The following is a 17,666-nucleotide window of genomic DNA, read 5'->3' as shown; positions in this document are numbered from 1 at the left end:
CAGCTTCGCGCCTTCTGCGCTACCCACAACCATGCTTCGTCTTGCTGTTGGTTCCGAGCTCAGTTCCAGCGGCTGCTGACGGCGGGCCGAAAAACAGAGTGAATTAGCAATGGAGCTCATCACGATGACGAGAAAAAGTCGTCATTGTCATCAGGTATCTCATGGAAGCCCTCCTAACGATGAACGGCTGAGGCAGTAGCTCCAACAGGCGCCACGGATACATTTGTACACGCGTCCTAACAACACTCAAATTTTCTGAATAGACAGAGCGATGTGCAGCATTGCGGACATTGTTATAAAGCGCCAAGACTTGCATAATAATCGGTAAAAACCATTTAAAACGCGGCAAGCGAAGTGAACGCAAGAAATGATTTTAAGATTCACCCGTGCGCTCTCTACGGTACCTTTGGTACGGCTACGGTCAAGGCGTATTTTCTTGTATTCGTTTCGCAATGATCACTTTAAAACGCTTAAAAATTGGTAATATGTTTATACGACGTGTTTTTATGATATCTGTCAAAAGGAGTAGAATTAACACACTGAAACCGACATGAATTCATGACGTGCAGAAACGAGGTCTCGAAGGGAATTAATTGCATAATAAGTATTTTCCAGGTTGGATGCTTCTTTTCTTTAAAAAACATGACATGCTTATCAGTAAGTCTAAAAATTTTACCATTTCCCTCCTTTGGGACAATAATCATGCCTGAAGGAGATAGATACGCTCGCTAGAAATTGTCACAATCCAATGGCTTCCCTTCTCGAGCACGAGGTGCTTCATGAGTATTGTTTGTCCGATGAGGGCACGAAGCGGTTAGTTTCAGGTGAGTGGGAGATGCATACCCCTTACAAAAAATCTCCTTGGACAGTCTATAGACTGTCAATAGACTTTTGTCTATAAGATCGATAGACAGTCTATACACAAATCCTAGAGAATAGTCTATAGGCAGTTCAGATCCAATAGACAGTCTATAGACGTATGTAAGTAAAACAGCACTAGACACTGGACGAAGGAAGAACAACACAGCATAAGGCGCTGTGCTGTCTATGGACAATATCTATAGTCTATAGATATTGTGTATAGTCTATAGACAATCTACAGATTTATGGCCATTAACTTTTAGTGGACTTTTGTCTATAGAGAGTCTAGAGACTGTGAATAGACAAGGGGAAATACCTATATGAAGGCAATGGAGTGTATAAGAAGTCTATAGACTGTCTATAGACGACTTTTACAAAGGACTTATTGCTGTTGACGCATAAGTGTGCGGGTGGTGATGATAGGCTGTGGCCACCACGTCGTGCAGCTATGGACGAGCAACCTTTAGTCTGCACAATGGGCTCCAGGACCAAATCGTCGCAGATGTTCCCACAGGACGGTCTTTGCGAGTACCTCTTCTACGACTCGGTCGGCAAGGACAACCGCAACCCGCTGGTCTTGCCCAACGAATGGGACATCGACCTGCGCGTCTTCCTCAACGCCCCAGCCCGGTACAGCACGACGGCATTCGGTGTCGGCTTGGCCTTTGAGTAAGTTGCAGCCGTCTTGAAAGGTTCCGGTCCGTGCTTGATATTACATTTAAGCTAACATGGCTAAAACGGAGGATAAAAGCAGGTGTTCTGGCACCTAAGCGGTTAAAACGAAATAAAACTCCCGGAGTTTCGTTCTTTTAGGATTTAACGGAGAAAGGAACGCTTCAGAATGTGGTCAAAAGCTCTGCTGTTCCCCACTGACTGAATTTTTTTTTGAGGAAGCCGTAGTAGCCAATCACGCTGAAGTGGTTCTTCTCTATATACTTGTTTACAAACCCTAAGGACCAAAGGGCATGCCAGATGAAGTGGGCTTGTATTAAAATAGAGAAAGATAGCGTCACAAAAAAATAGAACGCAACCAAACTTTTTTTTTACACAAAAATGTTAGTGACGACCTCGTAAGTAAACTCAGCAGTATAAAATGAGCATCAATAAGAACATATAATTTGGAAACCAAACAGGAAACAAAACGTAGTCAGAAGTAATTAAAGAATACAACAGGTAATCACGTCTCTGAGGCTTACATGAAATCAACAACACCAAACAAGCAGCTAAATATTGGGGATAAAACTTATAGGGCGCTTCAATAACGCTACGCGATGACAGTGCGTGAGTACTATAGGTCTTCTGAAGAACTAAAGTTGGCGGCTTACTACTTTATTCAGCGGAAGTTGATTGGCATTGGCTGATTGGCCCTCCACCTGGAAGGTAGAGGGCCGATCCACCTGCAGTGGATTGGCATTGCAGTGCCAAGCCACGTGTAGTTCAAACACACTCATGTTGCGCATTCCCCGTCAGAACCTCCTTTGTCCATGATAACCACGCTCAGAGTTCTTCCCTCGGAAGGTAGCCGTCATTTTACGGCCTCTCTCTTACTTTTTATTATTTGTTTTTATACCGCAGATCATATTCAAGATCCAAGCACAACAAATGCAGAAGTACATAATACAGATCTAATGAATCAACTGAAATAAACAACTAAAGAAAAGCATGCACCATCACTATGCGCTCTCAATCGTTGTGTCGGCGAATTCCCCTTCTATTATGGTACGCGAAAAAGAAATTAACCGACGACTACGGCACTTCCTAAAGCGAAATTTGAGCGCAGCTCGATTTTACGGTATATTGAGGCAGAAAACTCGGACGGTGTTTAAGCTACTATTAAGATTACAATGCGAAGCAAATGCCGCTTTGTCGCACAAGATATCGAAACTACAGCACTGAACCAGCGCTCCGAAGTGGTGTGGAGCGTCGTGGTGCAACCCTTGCTGGGTTGCGGCCTCCTCTCCCGAGTTCGCGGCTCCCTGTGAGAACGCTTTGCAAAGTGGCGGTTTCATCGCTTCAAGGATTCACGCTGAAGCCACAAAGCACGCGTCTTCGTTTGAAGCGGGTCACAAGGTTCGTGGCGCACAAACGACCCCGTACACGACCATGTATGCGCTAGATGACAGTTCGACTGTCGATTCAAGGCTGACAAAAGTTGTGACGAGTTGTGACAGCAACCGACATACTTAATAAAAGAAAGCATATTTATGCAACAGAAATTTTTAAAACGTACTATTAATTATCAAAACAGATACATTGCAACTTGCAGAACCTCGGAAAAGATAACAGAAATCTAACAAAGTTGAAAAAAGAAACGCAAGACTGCACTAAAGGTGACAGATTTCATTAATATATTGCTAGAAATCAGATACGATGAGACCCAGTCGAGATCAAAAAGCTAACTAGTGGATCAGCTACTATTGTGCGCTGCGAATGAGTTTGCGAGACGATGTATTCCATGTGTTGAGGTACCGACATTTAACAATAAAAATCACGTGTTAGAAACTGGCAAAGGGTTTCTCAAATTAACTTGTTAACAGTAATTCGGTTTTCAGGGCTGATAGAGATTCCACTTCTTACTCGTGATATTGGGACTGCGATTGCTTCAAAACTGAATAATCCTACATCGGCTGGTGCGAAAGTCCAATGCATATCTGTTGGTTGTCGCCGTGTGCAGGAAGGCATTCAGCCTTTACCGGCAGCTGGGAAATACCAGCACGTCGCTGCTGCAACCCTTCTGGAGCAACGACATCTTCCACTTTGGAATCCTGGACACGCCCACCAGGAACCCGTGGCGAGCAGACATCGAGCTCGCCCTGCACGTACTGAAAGTATGTAATAGCAGGAGCAAAATTAGCGCCTCTTAAATCAGACGCGGTGCGGGACTGGCAATTTTAGCTTTATTGTTTTTTCTGGGGCTGCCCACTACCTAACGTATCTCCGAAACCGCAGGTAAGCGGTGTCGTCAGGGTTTTAGGCTCACTTTCGTGAAGGTGATTCGTGACACTTATATGGAGCGTGGCGGAGAACTGCTGTCTTCGATTCCAAAGCGGTACTGTCTGACCCCCAAAACAATTCTACTATAGGGCCTCCTCCTGTACTAATAGTTCCTTGTAAATTCTTGCATATTCCTTTCTCGACGACTGCCGAGCGCATTGGCTGCTATCGCTTCCACCAGCTGCTTCGGACTGCGCATGCAGCCCTTACGAAAAAAAGTTTTAGACAGCGTATATGATGTCTATAGACTTCTGTTTATAAAGTCTATAGACTGCCTATAGACAAATTCTTCAGAACAGTCTATAGGAAATACGAATGTCATAGACAGTCTATAGACAATCTATAGATTTATAGCCATACACTTTTAGTGGACTTCTGTCTATAGACACTCTATACAAAAAGCATTATCTATAGGAAGTGAACAGAGTCAATAAGAAGTCTATAGACTTTCTATAAACCATTTTTGGAAGGAAAGTTAGCCCAACAAACAGTTCAGCGCTCTTATCCCAACCTTCTAGCTTCTTCTGTGACTGCCCAGGTAGGACCACGCTTGTTTAAAAGTTTCACGTTAAATTGACTCCTGTTTGTCGAACTCTCGGAAGGTATAAAGGATCAATTAAGAGGCAAGGAAGAAACTGTTGTTTCGAGTTCGAAAACATCGGAAATGAAACCGGAGTGGTAGGTGGTCGACTGGCGCTTTGGAGACGTTTAAAAATCGGTGGCATCGGCGATCAATATATTTGCCTTGTCGGTCGGGCAAGTGAGAAAGGGAGAAGTGCAGTTTTCGGTATCCAGCACTTCACGTAAACAAGGCTCAGCAATTGTCATGGTACTTCCGCATAAAAAAAAATTCTAGAAAAGTTTGCCAGTCAGTGTTCGTTGAGTTTAGCTTTTAAAGCTACTCCCTTCTCTTTTATTTGTCTTGAAAAGATTTATTAGCAGCGATACACTTGAAAATTGAGTGGATATTTCTAATCAGGGGTACAGGTAAAAAGTGATAACTATGAGGTCGCCTATTCCGCACAAATTTTTCCCTGAGCAATCGACCGCGCCTTCTGCTCTCAGTTTATTCGCTAGCAGTGGATAGAAGACATGTAGGGAATAGAATGCCGCTGAAACAAATGTTTTTGGCCGATTCAATTCGATTCTTATCATCCGCTCGTTTGACAGAGTTATTCTAGAAATAGTTAGTGCTTTGGGTATTAACTATAGGTGCCAAATCATCAAATAAATTGAATTCAAACATAATTGTCCCGTCACCTAACCACCCTTTCCAAGCGCAATGAAGCGCCTTATCGGCCGCAGTGGTGGCTCAGTGGTTATGGAGCTCGACTACTGACCGGAAAGACGTGGGTTCGCCAGGGTGGAAATTTGGGCAAGTCGGTATTGATCCTTAACATAAGAGTAGCGCAAAACCAGGACGACGGACGAAAGGGGAGAGAACACACACCAACAACACAGGCGCTAACTTCCGACTGACGAAGAAAGCCAAACCCAACCAAGTGAACGGAACCTGAGCAAAAGTAGCGCATGCGCTGACCTGAGAAAAAAATCGAAAAAAAAAGGTGCGATAAAAAAATGCGAAAAAAAAATGTGAGATCACGGATGTTTTAAGCCCAAGAAGGCCAGCTCTCGTTTAGACAAGGAAATGGACGGAGTACTAACGCAGTTATCTTGTAAGGCAGCAATCTGTGCAGCTTCCACAATTTCGCGAGTTAGCTTATCTCTACTCTTAGCTACGACTGAGCATTTATCCAAAAACGGCACGCACTTGCAATCTTTGCAGTGCAAAGCTAGATTGCTGCCGGTATATGTCTTCATGTTGTTATTGTGCTCTCGAAGCCTATCGTTCAGGCACCTACCAGACTGTCCAATATACTGCTTGCCACAGGTTCGATCCCGGTTGCGGCGGTCGCATTTTGATGGAGAAGAAATGCTAGAAGCCCGTACACTGTGCGACGTCAGTGCACGTTAAAGAGACACAGGTGGTCGAAATTATCCGTAGCTCTCCTCTACGTCGTCCTGAGTCGCTTTCGGAGATTAAAGCTCATACACCATAAACTATGAAACGAAGCACCATATCTCGAAACACGCCTGTCATTTTTGAAACGGTCATAGATAGACTCTTGGCGATTAAATTGTGCCCATTACGTGTGCTGAGCAATGTTCGTTAGCAAATAGCGACTTACATATACGTACCCTCTTCCAGTACCATGCCCAATATTCTTGGACAAAATTTCGCATACTGAAAATCTGTAAGGTACTCGTATATAAATATTGAAGGTAGTTGTTCAGCCTTTCGATATATGACGAAAACGTTCTTTTGTAGTGTTTCGATAGCTCGCATAGAGCAGTTATTTTTGCCATGAAAAACCAATATCGAAGGCTTTTGACGACAGCAAACAAGAGCAGAAACATTCAAGCCAGCCGGAGAGAGCTGTGAGGATATATTGATTGTTTTAGTAAACTCTTACAATGCACGAAAAAATTTCGCTCATAGACTCTTTCCTGTTTAAAAATCGTTTTGCGCAGAATTCTTGGGAAAACTACAGAAAAACTACCTTTCCCATGCCCTTTTTTATGGCTGGCACCAAAGAACTTCTGCAGTTTCCACAACAAAAAGAGTCTCTTCCATCTCCTTATCTTGAAAACATCTTCGTAACAGCGATGGTGCACGCTATGTTTTTACGGCAAAAATTTGATAACAACATCTGACTGTGCCGGCGAATTAAGCACCCACGACGGAGCAAACAATGCGGTCCGTCACGTGTTGACATTTCTTGGAATAGTCCACAGCGCTGCCGCGGAAAGACTTCGTTCTGTGAAAATCGATCATTGATCTTTCCAATAAAGGCTTAATGGGCGCCACCATACTGCTCGCTGGACTGTTTTGTGTAGCTGGGGCCAGCGCAGTGGAAGCGTCAGCGTAACCGGTTTGCAACAGTCATGAGAAGAGGCGATCTGACATCTCCCTCCTCCTATGGAAAGGTCTGTAGATAGTCAGCGGACTGTCTATTAAAGAATTCACACCAGTAGGCTCGAGTGCTGGAGAACCAATTTTTCGCTGCAGACACACATACAGGGTCTGTTCTGAAAGTAGTAGGACTGGTTTTTTCCTGGGCGAACAGGCGGACGAGAGGCGGTCTGCGCGTGTAGGATCGTTGAAGGGGGATATTGAGAATGCTGGGGAAAATCGCCAGTCGGCTCTCGGCCGTTGAAGAGAGTAGGTCGCTTGTACTGTGAACCCCTGTCGAAACGTCTCGTCATGCAGAATCATGGAGCGTTTACCGGATCAGCTATACGCGATCAAATTTTGTGTAAATCTCGGTAAAACGGGCAAAGAGACTCACGACATGATTAGGGCGGCCTACGGTGAGGTTGCCATGGGCAGACCATGTGTTTTTTGAGTGGCGCAATCTGCTCCGAGAAGGTAAGGAAAGAGTGGAAGACGACGACCGCTCCGGACGCCCTTCGACCAGCAATACCAACAAAAATGTTTAGCGAGTGAAACATTTACTCAACAGTGATTGTAGGATGAGTATCAGGATGATTGCTGATGACTTGAGCATTCCTCAAACCCAAGTTTTTGAGATCGTGACAGAAAACTTAGCCATGAGGAAAGTGTGCGCGAAGTTGGTGCCGGGAGTGTTGTCAGAGGAGCAAAAGGCCGACCGGAAAGCGATCTGCCAAAATCTTCATCATGTGAATGAGGACCTCGATTTTTTGCCCAGCACAAGGCGGCAACGCTACTTCAGCCCCCTACAGCCCCGACTTGGCCCCGCCAGACTTTTTTCTATTCCCGGAAATAAAATCGACGCTCAAGGGGGAACATCACGGATTGGTAGAGACGGTTCAACAGGCCGTGACGAGGGAAGTAAACAGCATTCCGGTCCAGGTGTTCCTGGAGGCGTACGAAAGCTGGAAAACTCATTAGCAGCAGCGTGTAGGTGCGGAAGGGTGCTACTTTGAAAAATTCTAATCGTTTTTACCACTGTCATGAATAAATTTAATTAAAAAAATGAGTCCTACTACTTTCAGAACAGACCCGGTATATACGGTAAAGCTACGTGTTTGTTTCGAGAAAATCTTTCTGCGTTAAGGAAAGACAGTGAGAGTGCGCTATATGTTTGCAAGATCCGCATGCCATGTTGTTGTTGCTGCTGTCTCGTGATACAATAAAACAAATATTTTGCTGCAGTCCGGACGCCCGATAAAAACTTATTTTACGTTGGTGCATACGAGAAAGTTTCTGAATACTCGCCTAACTGACATCAGTCTTTCATTCCTTCCAGGCTCTCGACGCGGAAGTTCGGCTGCAGAGGCAACGGGGCAACCCTTCTTTCATTTTTTTCGCTGGACTAGTTACTGATGACGAATGGCTCAGCTTCTATAATGACAAGTTTACGTAAGTGCTGACCATTGCCACCGTCACACTTTTCTAAAACTTAGTTGTCATAAAAATATCGCTTGAAACATGGTCGTTTAAGCCTGCTTTTAAGGAACCGATTCGATATCCAACATTCGAACATTCCTAACCCTCCCAATTTGACACCACACCTGCTACAATGTTCCAGAATTTTTGAGTTAGCAGAATTTCAGACGCTCAGCCATTTACTGTGCGCAGTGGCTATTGAAGTACGAAGTCTGAAAAATGCTGATGCCGCATGTCCTCAGTGTTTATGCTTTTATGGCTTTTGGTGCCGGCAGAAACGCACCATCAAAAAATTACCGGGGCCACATAGGGAACTTACATGCGAGTGACGCGAAAGAATTGAAATTCTGTTCTCATTCTATTCTATTTATACGACAATTCAATTATAACTATACTATATTCATTTGTATTTTATGCAGTTGTAAGTACTAGCACTGAGTATTACTGGTTAAAAATCGGTATTTCCCGCCTTTGATGACATCACACAGTTTCTACCAATCATGTTTTGTAACGTAGCCACTTTCCGGGCTACGCCTAGTTTTCGTGTCGATTAGTTACCTAATGCTTTCTCATTAATACCCTTCAGTTGATACTCAGCTTAGACATGTCGCTTCCGTCAACTATTCAGTTGTAGTTGATCGCACAGAGTAACGCCACAGTGTGCAAATCCAATATTTGTGTCGATGACCGCACCATGTGATGCTGGGGAAAGCCGTAGCCTGCGTGCCAGAGTACACAGCTGTACGATAATGAAAAGTGAAACACTCGACTTCGTAAGATCAAAGGTGTTGACGGTCCCTAATACCTTTTTCAGCCTGTCTACATATCAACGTGAAGGGACCACTCATTTAATGTAAAAAGAAATGAATTGCTTAGCAAATTTACTGAAAACCTTACTTCCCAGAAACCACACAAGAATGCAACAGGTTGCCCTAACAGGAAGTGTACAAAACGTCTAAGAAATCGTTTGCTTCTCCTCCGTGATATTCATGTCTTTTCTTCTCTGATTGGTTTTCTACATTCTGAGTCACCCTTGAGTAGAGCGCTCTAGCAGTGCGCTCGACACAATAAAATCTAAAATTAGGAAGTAGCCCATAGTTTCCGAGCAAAGTAAAGTACTCTCGATCACTTCGCTTGCAAGTTTATGGGGCTCTACTTGCGCACTAGCGTTCCTTCTAAATCGTAAGAACTGCGCCAAGGGTCGATTTTTATGGGAGAAAGTGCGTCGCTCGATCGCTCTGCACAAGAGTGATGCGGACTGCATAAAAGTAGTTTCATGATTTTAATTGACTCTGCAAATTGCGCCGAATTGTTTATTGTTATCTTTTTGGTGTCCGCATTTACGATCCATCAGCTTTTTATGTTACAGCTTTGATTCCCCCCCCCCCCCTCCCTCACCTGTTATAATGCCATGCCATGCGCTGAGAACACAGTCATAAAAAATTTAAAAAAATACCTGGGAATTAGCATTGGCAACTAAAGTGCTGAGAGGCGAAAACCGAGGACACTATGCCGTGACGACTTCCGGTCGATTGGACGTTACGCCGTTCCCGTGGCTATATTGATACTCATATTGTACATCTATCGAGGGTCTTAAGTGTTAATTACGCTTAATTACACATTTCTCCATCTAATTCTGTGACCATTCTGTGACAATTTTCACTATGCGGTGACGACTTCCGGTGGATGTGACGTCACACCATTCCCGTGGCTGTATCGACGACCGCGCTATTTCGACGCAATTTCGACATTTTTGCCTCTATTTAAATAATTTACCTACAGTCATCAAACTTTGCTTCTAGGTTCATTTTGTCCTCCTCTATCCAAAGCAGTCATTTGGTTTCTCTTAGCTTTTTCGGTTCGCGAGTTAACACGAGTTAAACGCTGCCAAAGATGTGACACCTTCTGCTAACGGATGACAGTATAAGCCATTAAAGGCTTTCGCCTTAATAAATAAATGAAAAAGGTCGCCGCATTTATGAGGCAGCGTTGGCAAAGTAGGTAACTGCTTTTGACTGCCGAGCACGACCAGCCTCTCTGTCTGCGCAGGAACTTCTATCAGCCGGATCTGTTCATCGCCCAGGGCCACTACTTCTACGGCGACAACGTTTTCCGCTTGTGCCGCGTGATGCCCCCCACAGTGCTCAGCAGGCCGGGGGGGATTGAAGAGACGTACCAGCACGACCTGGTCGGTACCGTGTCCTTATCTCGCACGTTATAGTATCCTGGTGTTTTTTCAACTAGACATGTTATGAGACATCATTGCGAAAGGGTTGAAGAATGTGAGGAAATGAGGAAACAAGGATGGTGTGTAGTTGGTGCATGTCGTACAACAAGTGTACCGCTGCGTACAACGACACGAACACCATGAAAAAAGCAGATACAACTGATTCCATCAAATAAGTAGTGTCTCTTTAATCGTGTCCATGAAAATGGACTATAATGAGGACAACAGGGGGGACATATAAGGGTGTAGTGTAAAGGAGACAAAGATAAGTATTGGTCTGAGAAGGAAAGGAAATAAATTTCATGCCGAGGAATGTGCAGCAGGCGGCGGTACGCATTTGAGGTGCATTATAACGAAATTTTCTCGAATATACTGGCCATAACCGGCGCAGGATACGGCTAATTGGAGGTCACTTAACGAAGGCTTTCGTCCTGCAGTTTACGTTACGTAGATAATGACTCTTTTCTGAAGGTCCGATCTTCCTGTTGAAACTCTTCATGTCAGTCCGCCGTCTGAGCTCTTCAAGATAAATGTATTCCAAAGAATAGCTGAGCGCGGATGGAAACCAGGTTACGAATGCAGCCACGGCGGCGGCGAGGAAAGAAGACAGCGTCGGCACGGCGCCGGGGGGCATCGAGTAAACGTTGCCAGGTTGACGGTGGCGCCGGCACCAAAGCCTACCCTACCCTCTTCTATCCTACCCTACCCTACCCTACCCTACCCTACCCTACCCTACCCTATCCTATCCTATCCTATCCTATACTATCCTATCCTATCCTATCCTATCCTATCCTATCCTATCCTATCCTATCCTATCCTATCCTATACTATCCTATCCTATCCTATCCTATCCTATCCTATCCTATCCTATCCTATCCTATCCTATCCTATCCTATCCGATCTTATCCTATCCTATCCTATCCTATCCTATCATATCCTATCCTATCCGATCTTATCCTATCCTATCCTATTTCATCCTACTTTAGTGCAAAGAACACTGCTATGAGTGCGTTGTCTATGCAGAAGTGTTTGAAAATTAGAGTTACACATTGCGCGAACATAATAGCAATACGTTCAATAAATCACTACTGGCCTACCCTAACTTCTGCTATGCTTCCTATGTAACCGACGTACTCGAAAGACTGAATCTGGTGTAGTGGAGGTCTAGTGGTTGGACTCCCACAATGGGAGTCCAACCACTTTTTTTTTTCTCCTTTCAGTTGTTCCTCTTTTTGCGCGAACGGTTTCACACCTATGTAGCTAAATTCTGAAGAACGGTCATTACAGGACGAATTATCCAGTTCTAACTTTTAATCACTTTTACATTTTGTCCCGAAAAGGGCTAATCGTTGTGGAAAGTCAATTCGTGCCCAAAAAGACCAGCCCCCGTGCCCCGTGTCATCCGAAACCGAAAATCGCGTAAAGTTTCGACTCAGCCTTGTGCGGTATACATTACGCACCAAAGTGTAGGCGAAGTTCAGGGGGTTAGTTACTAGAGTCATCGCTTGTACGTAAAGCTCCGAATCGCTGTTGGAATCACATCCACACAACTCTAAATGTATGTTGTATCAGCAAAAAAAAAAAAAAAAACTTGGGTCTAGAATTACTCGGCCTTAACAAGTTGACCTTGTCTCCCAGAACGTGGCTGCCGGCACCTTGAACAGGCTGTCAGGGCGCGGTCTGCCGATAATCTGGGCGCTGTCGGTGACTATGAAAGGCCGCTGGACGATCGGCCTTCCTTTTCAAAGTTTCGACGAATTCTTCAAGCCCTGCTTGCAGAACAAAACCGCCGCATCCTTCGGTAGCTATTCCGAGGTGAGCCGCCAATCCAGCGCCCAATGGTGCACAGGGACTATTCAGAGTTAGTCTTAGTGTACACTACAGTCCACTTTTAAAGGAAACACTTCAGTTTTACTGATAAAAATGGAGTCTCATTGCTTAGCAGAAAACAAAAATTCGCCTACCGGACGCGCCCGGTTTAAAACTAGTCCACCTCCCGCCACCCCCCCCCCCCCCACCCCCTCCCCCCACCTCTCCCCACTCAAGGGCTCAGTGATTAACGTTCGGAGTAGGTGACTGTGTAGCCTTGCCTCAGAGACACATGGTAAAAAACGGTCGACGAACGGCAGTTCAGTTCAGATGCCTTCGTTTTCGTTTTTACTTTATAAAAGCTCAAATTTCAATTATAGTAACCTATTTATTTTTATTATGCGGTAATCTATTTATACAAACCAACATAAATCCATTCTCAATGTCCCTCAGTATACAAGCGGAGAAGCCCATTATAGACAAAAACATACACCTTGCAGTTTTAATTGAAATACATTAGGTGATGTTTTAGAATCAACGGCAAGTATTTGTACAGAAAATTTAGACAGTAAACACCGGTTAATAAATAACAACATAAACACCTCTAATAAACACCTCTTAAAAAACACCTTTGAATCCTTAGTCGGCGACGCTAGTTGCGAACCACTGCAAAAAAAAAAATGAGACTATATTTGGACAGAGAATGAAGTTGGAAAGTGAAATTCAGGAGTGGGGAAATTTCCGCCAGTAAAACTCGGAAATGCGTTCAATTGTTCGACAATATGTGCTGTGTGAGGCTTGGTTTTTGATACGTCTTAGTGCCTTAATAACCAACTCACCGCTACGCAGGTTTTTAGAATCGTCTAGATTAATTCTAAGAGCGATACTTTTGTCTCCTCGCACTGTGGCAGATTTGCAGAAACGACAGCTTCCTTCAAGCGAGCTACAGGCGGACGGCTGACGCCGTGCTGGCTGCACACGAGACAGAGCCCGTGCTGTTCGCCTACGACAATGAACTGGGCCTCGCCAGGAAGGTGAGACTGCAGCGGACTGCAGAGGGGTTCGGTTGTATAAAATGTGTCTGCGAACGGTGATAAGATAGTTTATTTTAAGGCGAAAGCCTTTAATGCCTCATCGTTGTCGACAGAAGGTTGTCGGCAGAGGTGTCACGCTTTTCGGTTGGTCGAAATGGTAATGACGTCAGAGTCCGCGGATTCAAAGTGATGAGGTCACTCACGGATGCCTGACGCCCCCTTTTGGAGCACACGACAACTAATAAAATGGTTGCCATCCTCTCCGACAGGGGGCGTAAGGCGTCCGTGGGTGACCCCATAACATACTTCATTAGTGCGAATAAAGCCATGGATACAACCGAACTCATCAAAGCAGAGAGATAGTCGTGCTAAAGAAGCAAAGTCGGCAGTCAAAGTGTGTCGTTGTGGTGTGTAGTCAGATTGTGTAGTCAAATAAAGCACTAGTACAGCACAAACAGTCTCGCAGTCAATGCCAAACAGTTCGCCAGGAAAGGCTTTCGCCTTGCAGCACCTTAGGGAGCCAAAGTGCCCCCTGAATTTTTTTTCGGTGGGGTGGGGGCTGCGTTTTGGTTCATGCGCAGATTACATCGCAAGTTTCAAAGGCTAGTAGTAAATAATTAGTTGCTGAACCACTGGCTCATATGAGATGAAGTTTCACTCGCTGTAGGTTTGGTTCCTTTTGGGGGGGTGGGGGAAGGGGAGCATTACTCCGTCATCTGGATACAGGAGAGACAACAGTTATGTTTCGGAAACAAGAAAAAAGCAAATGCAAAAGCCGCAATTCTCAGAGAACCTGGATGTTCATATAACTATTTCGAAAAAAAAAAAACAGTACTGGCGAGAGAAAAAAAAAGGTACGCGAATAGTTGGGGGAGTGGTATGGATTTTAAGAGTACGGACTTCAACTGCTGCTTGCCAATGCTCACATAATTTAGTTTTCGTGGTTTTTCTTACTAGCAAAAATGCAGCAGGATGTTAAGGTTCTGGTCCTCAGCTAAATTACGCTTTGGGACTGGCGAAAATTGCAATCTGCGCTGAATTGGCCTTTTAATTTTTGCTTGTTCACACTTCTGGCTATAACATCGTTGCATATTGCACCCGTGCTTGCGACACTTGCTCGGAGCGTTTCGCCTAAGGTAAAAAAATTGATTCTTAGCTTTTGGTCCTTTATTCGAGCACTGCTAAATTTTGCAGCGTCATCTAGCACTTAGAAAGTAAAATACTACACAACTTGACATTGAAAGCGTAGGCAAATACAGTGAATACGAATATTGTCGCGAAAGCAACACTACGCGAGTCGCCGAGCCATTTCGCGGAGCTGACGAAAGGCCATACTGCGCATGCGCGAGGAGCAGTGACGTCACACGGCGCACAGCCGGCGCGCCGCCGCCGTCTCTGCGCGGGTGACTCAGAGGGGCCGCCGTCTCCGTGCTCGCCAGTTGCGCATGCGCAGTAGCAGCGCATAGCTAGCGTGCCGGGGCCGCCGCCGCTGCCGCGCGCTCTCCATCGCCTCTCTCTCTCTCTCTCTCTCCTCGTTGCTTTCACAATCCCCCAGGTTTAATCAGAGCTAATCCACAGCCAATTATTTTGATTCGCACGCCACTCTAAAAGGCCTCTTGGCGTCCTGTGATTCATCCAGTCATGGGTCATTCATCATTTACTCACCCTTAATTGCCCCCTTCACTGTTTGCCAGTTCTGCGACTTATTTCGGGTACCTTTAGAGCGACCGCTGTAGACGGCACGTTTACTGAAATAGTGTCCTCGTCTTCGCACTCCTCGTCTTCAGCACTTCCCCCTTCGGCCTTCTGCTTTCACTCCCGATTGTCTCTCTCCTGTCCTCCTCTTTCGCTATTTTCCGTCAGTGCACCTGTCACGCCGTATGCCCTCCTCATATAAGCGTTCATGCGGGACCATGCCCGACGTGCGGTGGCGCGCGTAACACAGGCTTATCCTAAAAGCCCAGCAATCCCCCCCCCCCCCCTCCACACCCCTACCCATAGTTACTAAACATTCCGACGTGGACTAGCATTTCGCACCACCGATCCTCTCGAATAAGTTAGCACAATAACAAGGGCACAAGTCCAGTGAATTTTATGCCTATGCCCACGCTGTGGGATTACCTTTAAGCTCCTCCCTTTAGGCGCGGTTAAGTGGGCATGGACATCTTTTTGAAGAAGATTGTCGTTTCCGTATTTCTTTTTATGTCTTATTCTCTTCGTTCTTTTTTTTAGCGCCTTTTGGTTGGATTTCGCCTGAGAATCTTTTTGCTCACAGAGAGCATATGATCCGTAGACAGAATTCGGACTTTTGTTAACGACTAAAAAGTTTGCATTTTCCTCAGTTCGCCTTTCCCTCACACTTGTCCTTTTTCTCCGCAGCTGTGCACCGTGAAGGCTCAGCGGTTGCTCCTGCGTTTCGGCATCGCGGTGTACGACCTGGACTACGAGGACTTCTCCAACTACTGCGGGCCTCTGAACAAGTTCGGAGCCTTCTCGCGGCTGCACGCGATCCGCGGCATCCTCAACTTCTACAGGACCAGCTTCAAACGTTTTGCAGATTTGAGAACCTGCTGGCAGCTAATCCCTCGACATACCTCCCCGGAAACTGAGTGGTAGAGTCCACTTGCATGACTAAGTTTTTTCTTCGCGTGCCCATCTATCTTTATTTTTTTGCGGGTAATCCGTGGAGAACAAGTGAAGGATACACGGGTCCTATATATTTCCAACGCCTTTTGAGATGCATTTAGAACCATTTTTCTCAGAAACTATCAGCTAGTTCAGACGGGGTTGTCTTATTACCCTATCGCTCTTTTTTTCGCCTGAACTGCAGAGTATTGTGGAATGTTTTTAAGGTTCTACCCTTTCTTTTTTATGGAGCTAAATTTTTTGCGTATTTCCATGGAATAAAACCCTCATAAAAAAAAAAAAACTTCTATTGCCTAGACGAGTACCACTTCAGCTCAGGAGCTTTGCGTCAGATCAAGCATGAAAAAGATAAGCCTTCTTTTTTTGCTTGGCTAGTAATGAGTCAATTGTATTAAATATTACATTTTGATATACCTAAGATCATAGGCGACCAATACGATTTCTAAATTTTTTTGGCAGAAACATCCACTGAAACTTCGATTTACTATCCACCGGCCATGTACTTACTAGCAGTGTCAATTCTGTGCTTATTTGCTTGTGAGAGTGCTTGAGCAGCATCCTGTAAGTTCTGTTTTGCGCCTCGCTCAGTTACATTATCCTCGACGATGGTCCGCGCAGCAACGTCGTCGCAGCCCAGTTGTATCCCAAATGCCTTGAGAAGTCACCATGAATATGACGGGACGTTACAACGACTCATTCTGCTATCAGTGAGTGAGAGAGCCGCGTCTACGATGGAGATTCGGAGTCGCGCATTTCAAGGAAGTCATTCGTTAGAGCGCGCTCCGGCTGTCCTGAAAAACGGACTTCCTCCCGTGAAGAATTGATTTAAGCGAGTACTTTCGTCATTTGGCCCTTTACCGCCCACAAAGTGTCGTGGTCTTTAGAATGTAGCACGTGACCGGCGTCACCGCCGACACCGAACACGCAGAAATACGAAACATAACCATCCTTGCGCAGGCTTTCCAAGTCTCCAACTAGAAGCAAAATAAAAGTACAAAAACACCACAAACGAGCAAGGAAAACGCGCGCAACACGAGCGCATGGTAAAGCCTGCCATCGTTCCATCAAACACAATATATATTTCATGCGTAGCCCGACAGGTGCTGAAGAATGAGCTGCAGTTAGAAAAATGCGCAGTTTACCTTTTCACATTATCTTTTTAGGAAGAACAGTAGTGAGTGCAAGCTCCAAAGAACATGCCCGCTCGCCATTTGCTTTCGAAAACTCCGCTATTCAGGAACTACTAAAGTTTGGAACAGCCCTCGAAACAAAGAATAATGTTCACGACAGTTTCGGCATTCGATATTTTTGAGAAACAAAACATCAGTTTCTACCCCTGTGTCTTCAAGCAAGAACTAGAATCTGCATTTGCTTCAAGCTGGTGGCCACGCTTTGCCTGGGTCAGCCCCGCTTGCAGGCATCAGCAGTACTCGCGCGCTTGCTTTAGTTGCATTCATTATCGAGAAAGCACGCGTGGGTCAGGTATTCGTTGCCTCACTTCGACAGGCACGCGCCCCAACTGTCTTTAAGGAACAGAAGCGAATCCAGGAGATGGAGAAGAGAGCGAAAGACTGAGCAAGAAGAAAAAGGAACGGAACTGGAGATTGTGCTCCACTGTCTCTCTATAATACTGTGCAGCGTTTCGGATCAAAGCCAGCTTCGG

General features: G+C 45.2%; 1 protein-coding gene across 2 annotated transcripts in view; it reads left to right on the top strand.

Annotated features, from left to right (window-relative positions):
- Positions 1–16,158, top strand: part of LOC149358577 (uncharacterized) — a 53,262-nt gene extending 37,104 nt beyond the window's left edge. For both annotated transcript variants that reach the window (XM_089568859.1, XM_089568861.1), the window contains 6 exons: positions 1,308–1,530; positions 3,536–3,689; positions 8,148–8,260; positions 10,337–10,475; positions 13,235–13,357; positions 15,737–16,158. In XM_089568859.1, coding sequence (XP_089424985.1) covers positions 1,308–1,530; positions 3,536–3,689; positions 8,148–8,260; positions 10,337–10,475; positions 13,235–13,357; positions 15,737–15,973 — 989 coding nt within the window. In that variant the 3' untranslated portion in view covers positions 15,974–16,158. The remainder of the gene's footprint in view (positions 1–1,307; positions 1,531–3,535; positions 3,690–8,147; positions 8,261–10,336; positions 10,476–13,234; positions 13,358–15,736) is intronic.
- The last annotated feature ends 1,508 nt before the right edge of the window (positions 16,159–17,666 follow it).

The sequence above is a fragment of the Amblyomma mixtum genome, chromosome 2, assembly GCF_055824585.1.
Source record: "Amblyomma mixtum isolate Tamu chromosome 2, ASM5582458v1, whole genome shotgun sequence".
NCBI classification, from domain to species: domain Eukaryota; kingdom Metazoa; phylum Arthropoda; class Arachnida; order Ixodida; family Ixodidae; genus Amblyomma; species Amblyomma mixtum.
The sequence above is the reverse complement of the archived record's forward strand: the minus strand, read 5'-3'. Positions and strand labels throughout refer to the sequence as shown.